Source organism: Doryrhamphus excisus, linkage group LG15 (assembly GCF_037039965.1).
Source record: "Doryrhamphus excisus strain RoL-2023G ecotype Guam linkage group LG15, RoL_Dexc_Guam_v1.1, whole genome shotgun sequence".
Classification (NCBI taxonomy): Eukaryota; Metazoa; Chordata; class Actinopteri; order Syngnathiformes; family Syngnathidae; genus Doryrhamphus; species Doryrhamphus excisus.
In genome coordinates, this window is record NC_136371.1 from 14,850,345 (window position 1) to 14,862,064 (window position 11,720).

Consider the following 11,720-nt stretch of genomic DNA (forward strand, 5'->3'; position numbering starts at 1 on the left):
TTGTTTTATGAAATTGTACATTTATTTTATTTACATTATACTGGTAAATAAAATAAGGGGCATTATTTGAGGAAATACGGTTGTGGAGTCATTATATGAGGAAATATGATATTTTATATGGGAAAATATTTAATAGGGTCTTTATTTGAAGAAATACGGCACTTCAAATGGGCAAATCTTTTAAGGGTCATTATTTGAGGAAATGTGGCACTTCAAAACAGCAGCTGTGGGGGGGGGTTGTTATTTGGGGAAATGCAGCACTTGAAACCGGTATTATGGGGGTCATTATTTGAGGAAATACAGCACTTCAAATGGGTGAATCATTACAGGGTTTAAATATGGACTTTTATAAGGGGCATTATTTGAGGAAAATACATGATTCCAAGTGCATCAATAGGGGTCATTATTTGAGGAAAAACAGCACTTCAAATGGGCATATAATTAGAAGACGAAAAACCCAAATACAGCAATAGGTCAGACTTTGAAGGCAATTATTTTACAATAAAAAAATATACACTGAACCCACGCTAACAAGTACAACTACTTTCATCTCATGGCTCTAACTAGTAAACACATAAACTTGACCTTGTGAGTTGATTCTTGGCTTTGCAAAGAAGTTAATTTTGATGCAAAACACTCCTGACACCACCACCCCCCTCGCACCCCCCCCCCCCCCCCACACACACACACAGACACTGAAATACACAACATTTGCTGAAGAAGTGCTTTGTTGTAGTGCTTTGTAAATAATCATACAACTATTTTGGTCACACTTTCATTTCATGTAAGGGCACGGTTTCATTGGGGCGGTCATGTGTTTGTGTGTGTGTGTGTGTGTGTGTATGTGAGAAAGAGTTGGATGTATACATTTTTACTGTAGTAGAGTGATCCACCAGTCTTCAGGTTTTGGTTTTGTTTTCTGCATATAATAAAAGTCAACAATGACCTGTAGATACAAACTATTTCAAGCCTCATCGCCGTCACTAATTGCTTGTGTGATGTTTTTGGTGAACCGCATGCAGGACGTGACTCCGCACACACATGCTCTTATTGTTTCAACAACCAAATGAATAAAATTACATATTTTTCCTAAGTCTTCTTGTTTTTCCCCCCAAAAATAATAATTGTGCTGCATTTTGTTGCATTGAAGATGTGACAACAACAAAAAGAAATACAAATAAAATAGAAATAATTTACAAATAAAATAATTTGTGCATTCAAGACATATTCACTTATATACAAATAATAATAATAAGTGATATATAAATAAAAAAAAAATAATCCTTTTAACACCTTAAGTTTTCGTCAGCAACCGGATTAGCAATTTTTGAACTACCATAACACTTGAACAACGTGCGCAATAAAAATTTGTTATTGAAACTGCTGTGCTTTTTTTGCGTGTTTGTCACATTTAAATGTTTCTTCAAACAAATGGAAATTTTAGTCAATAACAACACAACTGAACACAAAACACAGTTTTTAAATGGTATATTTTATTATTAAGACAAAAAATCCAAACCTACACGGCCCTGTGTGAAAAAGTGATTGCCACCCCAGCAACAACTGCAATCAAGCATTTGTGACGTTTTCTGGCCGTTTCGAGCCCTAATGTTTTTTTAGTTCAGGATTGGTTTTGGTCTTGGAACTGTGACATTCAAGCCGTTTTTGCCCAGTGTCTTTCTTATGATGGAGTCATAAACCCTGATCTTAACTGAGGCAAGTTAGGCCTGCAGTTCTTTGGACATGGTGGGGTCTTTTGTGACCTCTTGGATAAGTCGCTCTTGAGGATCTCACTGTGGTTTGCTGGAGTCCCAAACCTTTCGAAATGGCTTTATTAACTTTTCTAGGCCAATAGATCTCAAATAATCTCAGTTATATTGTTTTATCGGGAGGGCAATCACTTTTTAACACCATTGGTTTTGATTCTCCATTAATAATAACATTTCATGTAAAAACTGCATATTGTGTTCAGTTGTGTATATTATTTAAATGCAAAAAAATATGAAATCACACTTTTTCATGACACTGTATACCAAGACGCCAAGTCATTTGTTGATTTTTTCATTTGTTTGGGGTATTTGTATCAACTATTTGTGAACAATTTAACAGTATATAAATACACCAATATAAAGCAATAACAAAATAATACAGTAATTTTATTTTACTGCATAAAATTGTTAAGCAAAATAAAGTATAGTGCAAAATAATAAGTACAGAAAATATGGCTCTCATTCAAATTAAACAATACAAATATGTCTGTCGACAATACAGCAAAAACATATTTCTATAATCAAATTTGGAAAATATCGATGTCATCACGGTAATATTGATCAGATACTGGTACTACCCTTTGTGTCGCTACTCTCTATTTTGATCCACGCTGTGTGGCAGGAAAAAGAGGAAGAAGAACGATGTGAACAAGCTGAGCGACCCAACCCCCACCTCCTTCCAGTCGGCATCCACCTGCTTCCTCCCTCCCAGTTGCCAAGCAACCCAACATCACATTCCTCTTGAAGATGGCTGCCTGTAGCAAAACCAGAGGTCGATACTGGCGCCACTTGCTGGCAGTGAAGCAAAATGCTAATAATAGCGATTTGTGAATTAAGGCGCCACTTGCGGTGATGGAACAATATCAACAAAATACACACATCACGATATAGTATCGATCTGTCACTAACTTTTAACTTTTTAATTTTTCTTGTAAGAACATATTTGGAGCGTTTGGAGGAAAAATATTACAGTTTGTTTGTCTCTTTCGGCTTTTTTTCTGATTACGGAGTACGCTCAGCATACTTGTATCGATCCAGTACCGATTCTGTCCAAATCAATGATGATGTCAAGGTCATCAGCTCAAGGAAATGGAGACGGTAATTGCGATGCTGGGCCAATATGTACTTTTGTGGCCAACAGGGCAGACCCATGCCTCCATGGGATCTTAAGCTAAATTTTATGTGGGGGTGCCTCCATTACTGCCAATATTGATCATTCACATACCTATTATGGCGGGGCTCTGACATTTTACAGCAGAGAGGAAGTAGGTTTTAAGTACATTTTAAGTTAATTGCTCTTGGGCGCCACCTAGTGGTCAAGGGTCAACACCGACAACGGCACTACTAAAGTGACGTTCCCCGGTATACGGCAGGAGTGTTATGACACTCAGAGCCCTGTGGGGGGCAGTCGCGTACTATCAGTTGCTCGCCTCCCGGAAATGGCAGGAAAGGGTAGCGGCTACCACAATAAATACATCCGCAACCCGTCTACCCAAACCGGGTTGATGCCGACCTGGGCGAGGTTTGTTTTTTTATCAAAATAATGGCAGAGGACGAGTAACTTTGACGCTTTGGAGGCACGGGCTTTATCGAGATGTCGGGGCTGTAATGTTACTTCCGGACACTGTTGTTTAACGACGCCAAGGGCTAAACGGCTAGCTTGTTTGTTAACCTGCTAGCTGCTTGCTTGTCATCAAATTCTTTTGTCCTTTTTACCGAAAAGTTTGTGGTTTATACTGTCCGTTAGTAAAAACACCGCCGCCATATTTGTAGGTTTTTGTGTCCTATTTTAATGTGACATATGCATCGAGTCACAATAAATGGATGACATGGCGTTTGTATCGGAAACTGTTTCAAAATAAAACAAATTAGCCTCGCAGGTTATTGATGGCGTCCTCAAAACCAGACCCCGTCAGCAATGAGAACAATTGTTCCAAAGAAAACACCAATGAAGCATCAGGCCAGAACTGTTTTTGCTTAGATGACCTGGTGAACGTCGCCACTGTAGGTGAGTTGACAAAGTGAATAGCCTGTGTATGATTGTGTGTGTACTTTGCATTGTACTTTACACTGATTGACAACCTAGTGGGAACCCTCAGATTGGTACAACACTGTACCCACGCTGTACATTGTTTGTGGAAGTGTAGATCCTGGTGTCCAAAAACAGCAGAGTGCCATAGCAACAATGAGAGCCTAAACACCATGCCCCCCTTCTCAGGTACAGGAACCTTTGGTCGCGTTTTTCTGGTACGGGAGAAAAAGAGCAGGACCTTTTATGCCCTGAAGCAGATGAAGATCCCTGACGTCATCCGCCTTAAGCAGGAGCAGCACGTCTACAATGAGAAAGCTGTGCTGAAAGAAGTCAACCACCCCTTCCTCATTCGACTGTGAGTTTTTCCCCAACCGTAGACACTCCAGCATCTACCGTAGTTTGTTAGTGTACGCCTTGGTTTTGGCTATTTCATGTCTTTATTCAACACACCATGCAGTGTTGAGATTAATTGGTGTGGTTCCTATGGCCATCACCTTGTTTATTAGGCTCTCTGTCTAGATCCTGCACCCCTCTCAATTGTTGCAGACACGCCCCACCCCCATCCGCCATGTGAAAACCTGGCCAAAAGTCTGCATGTGAAATGATTTGAACTTGGAAAAACTGTTAAAAAGAATTCAGTCTGAAAAAAAACACAGATTCTCAACTAAACAGGTTATATTAAATAGAAAAATGAAAAATTATTATCATGAGAACTGTTTTGCCTTTAAAAAATATTTCATTTTGAATATGCCGATGTATTTTTCAAAATTCAAGGTCAACTTGGCAAAAATGTATTTGATTTTATAAGATACAAAGCTATCAACCCTACATCAAGGTCATCACCCCCTCACTCCATCACGAGTTTTGGAAAGTAATTCATTTATTACTGTTTTGTTTGCATTATTAATTCATTCATTCATTCATTTTCTACCGCTTTTCCTCACGAGGGTCACGGGGGTGCTGGAGCCTATCCCAGCTGTCTTTGGGCGAGAGGCGGGGTACACCCTGGACTGGTCGCCAGCCAATCACAGGGCACATATACAGTGCATCCGGAAAGTATTCACAGCGCTTTTCTACATTTTGTCATGTTACAGCCTCATTCCAAACTGTATTAAATTAATCTCTTACCTCAAAATTCTACACAAAATACTCCATTATGACAATGTGAAAAAAGTTTTTTTTGACATGTTTTGAATTTATTAAAAATAGAAAACAAAAAAATCACATTTACATAAGTATTCACAGCCTTTGCTTAATACTTTGTTGATCCACCTTTGGCAGCAATTACAGCCTCAAGTCTTTTTGAATATGATCCCACAAGTTTAGCACACCTATCTTTAGGCAGTTTTGCCCATTCTTCTTTGCAATAAGTCCCAAGCTCCGTCAGGTTGGATGGGAGACGTCTGTGCACAGCCATTTTCAGATCTCTCCAGAGATGTTCGATCGGATTCAAGTCGGGACTCTCCAGGACATTCACGGAGTGGTTCTGAAGCCAATCCTTTGAGATCTTGGCTGTGTGCTAATGTCTACTGTCTATATGGTGAAGGTACATGACCAGTCTACTGAGGTCAAGAGCGCTCTGGAGCAGGTTTTCATCCAGGATATCTCTATATATTGCTGCATTCATTTTCCTTCTATCCTGACTAGTCTGCCAGTTCCTGCTGCTGAAAAACATCCCCACACCATGATGCTGCCACCACCATGCTTCACTGTAGGGATGGTATTGGCCTGGTGATGAGCAGTGCCTGGTTTCCTCCAAACATGGCGCCTGGCATTCACACCAAAGAGTTCAATCTTTGTCTCATCAGACCAGAGAATTTTGTTTCTCATGGTCTGAGAGTCATTCAGGTGCTTTTTGGCAAATTCCAGATGGGCTGCCATGTTCCTTTTACTAAGGAGTGGCTTTCGTCTGGCCACTCTACCATACAGGCCTGATTGGTGGATTGCTGCAGAGATGGTTGTCCTTCTGGAAGGCTCTCCTCTCTCCACAGAGGAACGCTGGAGCTCTGACAGAGTGACCATCGGGGCCTTGGTCATCTCCCTGACTAAGGCCCTTCTTCCCCGATCGCCCAGTTTAGAAGGCCGGCCAGCTCTAGGAAGAGTCCTGGTGGTTCCAAACGTCTTCCATTTACGAATAATGGAGGCCACTGTGCTCATTGGGACCTTCAAAGCAGCAGAAATGTTTCTGTATCCTTCCCCAGATTTGTGCCTCAAGACAATCCTGTCTCGCAGGTCTACAGACAGTTCTTTTGACTTCATGCTTGGTGTTTGTGCTCTGACATGCACAGTCAACTGTGGGACCTTATATAGACAGTTATTATATTTCCAAATCATGTCCAATCAACTGAATTTACTGCAGGTGGACTCCAATTAAGCTGTAGAAAGATCTCAAGGATGATCAGTGGAAAAAAGATGCACCTGAGCTCAATTTTGAGCTTCATGGCAAAGGCTGTGAATACTTATGTAAATGTGATTTCTTAGTTTTCTATTTTTAATAAATTCAAAAAACGTAAAAAAAAAACTTTTTCTCATTGTCATAATGGAGTATTTTGTGTAGAATTTTGAGGTAAGAGATTAAATTAATACAATTTGGAATGAGGCTGTAACATGACAAAATGTGGAAAAAGTGAAGCGCTGTGAATACTTTCCGGCTGCACTGTAGACAAACAACCATTCACACTCACATTCATACCTGTATTCATACCATACGATTTGGAGTCACCAATTAACCTAGCATGTTTTTGGAATGTGGGAGGAAACCGGAGTACCAGGAGAAAACCCACGCATGCATGGGGAGAACCTGCAAACTCCACACAGAGATGGCTGTGGGTGGAATTGAACCCTGGTCTCCTAGCTGTGAGGTCGGCGCGCTAACCACTGGACTGCCGTGCCGCCGTTTTGCATTATTATTAATGAAAAAACATATTTATTTAAGGTAATTGTATTAAATTAAGCATTTTCAAGCATAAAAATGGCAAAATTAACTGACTGAATGAATTAAAATTAGGTATGTCCGATATGCCGATATTGTCCAACTCTGAAGTTCCGATACTGATATCAGCCGTGTAGCTTAACACGTGTTGTAGATGGCATTTTTAAAAACGGTTTTCATGATCTGGAAAAAAAAATCAGATACCGATATCAATCTATATCACATTTTTATACTGATATCAAGCTGATAATTATTTGTAATGATACTCATAGCACATCCCTAATTAAAATACATCAATCCATTTTCTATGCCGCTTGTCCTCACTCGGGTCACAGGGGTTTGCTGGAGCCTATTCCAGCTGACAACAGGCGAGAGGCGGGGTACAACTCAGCCCGGCCGTCAGCCAATCACAGAGCAAAATACAATATACGCTAATAATAGAAATGTAGTATTTGCCATTGGCCACTAGGTTATTGGTTATTGCGTTTTGTTGTTTGCCAGGTTTTGGACGCACCACGATGAATGCTTCCTATACATGTTGATGGATTACGTGCCTGGCGGCGAACTCTTCAGCTACCTCCGCAACCGGGGCCGCTTCACCAACGCCACTGCTCTCTTCTACGCCTCGGAGATTGTCTGTGCTATCGAATACATCCACTCCAAAGACATCGTGTACCGCGACCTCAAGCCGGAGAACATCCTGCTGGACAGGGAAGGACATATCCGCCTGACCGACTTTGGCTTTGCCAAGAAGCTTTCAGAGAGGTCAGGATAGTAAAATCATGATTTTAGCATCCATTACTATACCTAAAATGCTTACTTACCACATGGCTGTATTGACACTATTCAAATGTCCGAAAAGCACTAAAACACCACACACACTTAAATCATAGCATACGGGAAAAGCAGCCTGACACGTGTTTGGTTTTCTTAATAGAACCTGGACTCTGTGCGGCACTCCAGAGTATCTTGCTCCCGAGGTCATCCAGAGCAAAGGTCATGGCCGTGCGGTGGACTGGTGGGCTCTCGGCATCCTCATCTTCGAAATGTTGGCAGGGTGCGTACTGCCGTGTTTACACCTTGCGTGGTGGTGGTGGGGCGGGGGGCACAGGTCACGTTTATTTTGACATCACTCAGAGCCACTGAGGTGAAAGAAACGCATTCTTATTGCTTGGCTGCAAACTGTGTTACATGCTAAAAGTCCTTTTTTTTCTTCAGGTATCCACCTTTCTTTGATGACAATCCTTTTGGGATCTACCAGAAAATTCTGGCCGGAAAACTGGACTTTCCACGTCATCTGGATTTCTATGTCAAGTGAGGTTTTTACTTTGCTCGCTCTGAGCATCCGTGCTGCGTATATTTCGCGGTAGATCGTGTTCACACTCCTTGTGTTTGGATTGCCAAAGCTAGTGCATCCATAGCAAGAGCAAGCTTTTGCGTCTCAGCACAAAGTGGGAAATTTCATTCTTTGCCGAAAAAAAACATTAGCATAAAGACATAAACATTAAAATATAGGTCTTTTTAAACAGGGGTACATGTATGTTGTACATTTCACCTGTTCACTTGGTTAACATTAATAATCAATTCCAGAAGGTCTGACTCAAACCAAAACAGACTTTAACAAAAAAAAAAGTTTTCCATATAAAACATTTTTGTGTGCCGTTGTTGGTCTATTACGGTGTAGGTAGTGCCAGAAGACTGTCCCGGACTCATAATTATTTGTGTCCACCTTTAGAGACGTCATCAAGAAGTTTCTGGTGGTTGATCGAGGAAGAAGACTTGGCAACCTGAAGGTGGGTTGAAGTTATTTTTTTGGGGGGGGGACCAATTTAAACTGTTTGCCTGTTAAATGTTTCAGATCATTAAAAATGTAATTATTAGTCTGAGCAACTGAGCAAAAAATGAAACTTTATTGTCAAAGTGTACCTATTGTGGTCATTGTGGGCAGCTACACACAATAACCCGCACAGAAACTTTCTAGATCTTCCAGAATCTGTACCTATTCCAGTTGTGTTTCCTTGGATTTCCAAAACCATCTGTTTGAATTTATTCCACCCACGGTCCGTCTCCGGTTACGCCCGCTACGCTGTGATTGGTCAAACTCCAGAGGACTTCCGGACTACTGCCAAACCCCACTTTGTAAATTTGACGGTATATGAGGTGATAATAAATTAATCAACCTTTGGGGACCAACTTGAAGTAGTTAGGAGATACTGGTAGGTCATGAGCCACTGGTTGGAGACCCTTGACTTAGCGTTTGTGTTGTGTTGACGATGTGTTCATGACACATGAACTGCCTCATCCACCTTCAAATGAACTTTTTCGCTTCCGAGCTAAATGCGCTGTGGCTGATGGCATCCCAACAGTCAGGTGTGCTTGTCATGAGTTTCTTTTTTTGTTTCTGTTACTTTAGAACGGAGCAGAAGATGTGAAGAAACACAAATGGTTTAAGACTGTTGACTGGGAGACCGTTCCTCTGAGAAGAATGAAGGTAAGCCTTGAAACAGTCATGCAATATAAAGTATTTGATTTTTTGAAGTTTACTCCCGTTGCAAAAATATGAAAAGTCCATCAGTTTTTATGGTTGGTTAATTTTAACCCCAGTAATGAAGCAGTCCTGAAAAGAAATCAATGAAATTCACATGAAAATGAGACGGTTTTGACTATGTATACGTATATATCATGTAATGTCCCAGGATGGTCTGGAAGCATCACCAAATCCTCCTGTCCGTGTAGGCGTCCATGACCCTTCTAGCATTTAGTCATCAATCAATCATCTTTATCCTGAGTGATGGTGGCGACAGTTGAGCAGTTAGGACCAAAAGGGTGGCAAATATCGGTGGGCGTGTCTCTTGTTTGGGAGTTTTTTATGATGTTCATTTTCACTTCCTGGGTCAGGGGTCAGCAACCCGCGGCCTCGGAGCCATTGTGGCTGCCTTTGCAATGCTCGAATATTTTTTTTTTTTTACACCCGAGTGGGGAAAATGCACGTCTTTGGTGATTGGATGAGCAGACACAACAAGTTTATCTCCAATACTAGCAAGAGTACTCGTCTTTTCCTATATGAACTACTTTGGTTCCCCAAAATGTGACTTCAGGCTATTCTTTTTTTTTTTAGTGGGCAAGGGGGTAAAATGGCTCTTTTCATAGTAAAGGTTGCCGACCCGTCCTAGGTGATGACTTTCCTTGTCACTGCCCCTCGGGCAATGAAGTGTAAGTCTAGTCCTTCCGGGCAGGCTCCTGTTTACCAACCAAAATTGGCCTTTTTCTTTGTTCATTGGTGAAAGCACGAAACACATTTTAACAGGGGACGCCGTAAACCGGCAGGACTGGACTGCCTGACAGGACCACTAGTTGACTCGTCTTTTTGTGTTGCGACTCTGGCATGGACGTCGTTTGCCTGCGACGTTGAAATGATTTAAATGTGCAAATCCACAGCCTCCCATCGTTCCCAAAGTCTCCCATGAAGGCGACACCACAAACTTTGAAGCGTACACCAACGACGAGTGGGAAAAAGAGCCGTCTGTTCCACCGAGAGACTTGGAAATCTTCAGTAACTTCTGACACCCTCGCGTTTTCTTCATAATTTCAAAAAAAGTCAGTTAAATATTTGATTCATCTTTACCTTGTTTTTTTTAGTATCTTTTCTGAGCAGAAAAAACAAGACTGTTACTTTCTAGGTTGAACAATCTTATTCTTTTTTTAAATGTTTTATATTTTTGTCCTGTTCTGATAGGATGTATTTCTTTGTGACCTCTGAACCCTGTGACTGTTATCTGGCCAGAAGCGAGTACTCTGAGGAATACTACTTTTATTGTTTTAAGAAAGGCAACAAAGCGGTGCCTTATGTTTTTTGCTACCAATTTGGGGGAATTTCACTTGAAATTGTGATTTTTTTTTTTTACTTGTAGTCCATTTGTGGCATGTGTGGAAAAACTACAAAACCCACTTGTGATCTTACAGAGTTGGCGGTTTTGAGGTGCTCTCGTCTCCTGCAAAGACTTTTTTTTGTTTTTAAACGGTGATGTCTAAAAGAATGAAAATGGATGTTAATAATTCGGATCGGATTCGAATACAGTTGACGGATTTATTCAAACTTCAAAAGGACAAACCCTAATGACTGGACTAGAAAATAAACATGCAACTGTGGAAGGGAAACACGGTCCCATGCTTCTATGTCAGCATTTTTTTAACCAATCTTTTTCATATTTGTATTTTTAACTACACTCGTCCTTTGCCATGTTGCAGTTGGAATTTCATGACTTCACTACATCACGGTTTTCACAAAAATATATGAATAAATTGTGCTGTACGTGGCTGAATATGGCCTATTAGTCAAAACATGCCTATTTTAATCTTTAAAAAGGAATTAATTAATAAGGAAGTCCGCGCCTCTGTGACATCACAAAGGGACGGACTTCCTCATATGGGCGTGTCTGGAAGCCAGATAAACTCTGCTCTTCCCCAAGCTCTGCTCCTCTGTCTACTTGCTAGCAAAGCCACATTTGTTTACAATTCCTAAAGATGCAACCATCAGGCTCAAGTGGTCGGCGTTCCTGATTCCCGACCAGAAAAAGAAATGCATTTTAATCTGTCAACGGCATTTCACACTGGATTGTTTAGTGAACAAAAACGGATGCACCTAAAAAATACACCAGCAAAACATACAATAGACACACAAAGACGCTCAAAGTCTTTTGAAGTCTCTTCGTTTTGCATCCTGACAAAACGTACCCGCCCTTAGAGGAACTGTAGGAGTCCTTGCAAGTGGTAACACCGCTTTCACCTGCGGAAAAGTGTTTTACATTTCCAAACAAGTAAGTATAACTTATTAAGGTGTGAAAAAACATTTTTATTGGGACATAACAAATTAGGATGATATTGAAATTCCTTACCAGTAAGTTTGTCATAATTGAGAAACATTTACAATATCTATCCTTTGAAAAAAAAAATACACACCTACTTTTCCACCTTTTCATCTCTTAAT

The 11,720-nt window shown here is 40.7% G+C and overlaps 1 protein-coding gene across 2 annotated transcripts; it reads left to right on the forward strand.

The window, feature by feature from the left end:
• Window positions 1-3,172: 3,172 nt before the first annotated feature.
• prkx (protein kinase X-linked) lies at window positions 3,173-10,732 on the forward strand. Of its 2 annotated transcripts, XM_078796620.1 has the most exons (9): window positions 3,173-3,777; window positions 3,988-4,156; window positions 7,235-7,498; window positions 7,671-7,790; window positions 7,952-8,047; window positions 8,469-8,526; window positions 9,147-9,224; window positions 10,172-10,330; window positions 10,470-10,732. In XM_078796620.1, the coding sequence occupies exons 1-8, from the start codon at window positions 3,657-3,659 to the stop codon at window positions 10,295-10,297; spliced, it is 1,032 nt and encodes a 343-aa protein (XP_078652746.1). In that variant the 5' UTR covers window positions 3,173-3,656; the 3' UTR covers window positions 10,298-10,330; window positions 10,470-10,732. The 2 variants fall into 2 exon arrangements, with proteins under 2 accessions (XP_078652746.1, XP_057908552.2); XM_058052569.2 differs by having other exon boundaries at window positions 10,172-10,732.
• The last annotated feature ends 988 nt before the right edge of the window (window positions 10,733-11,720 follow it).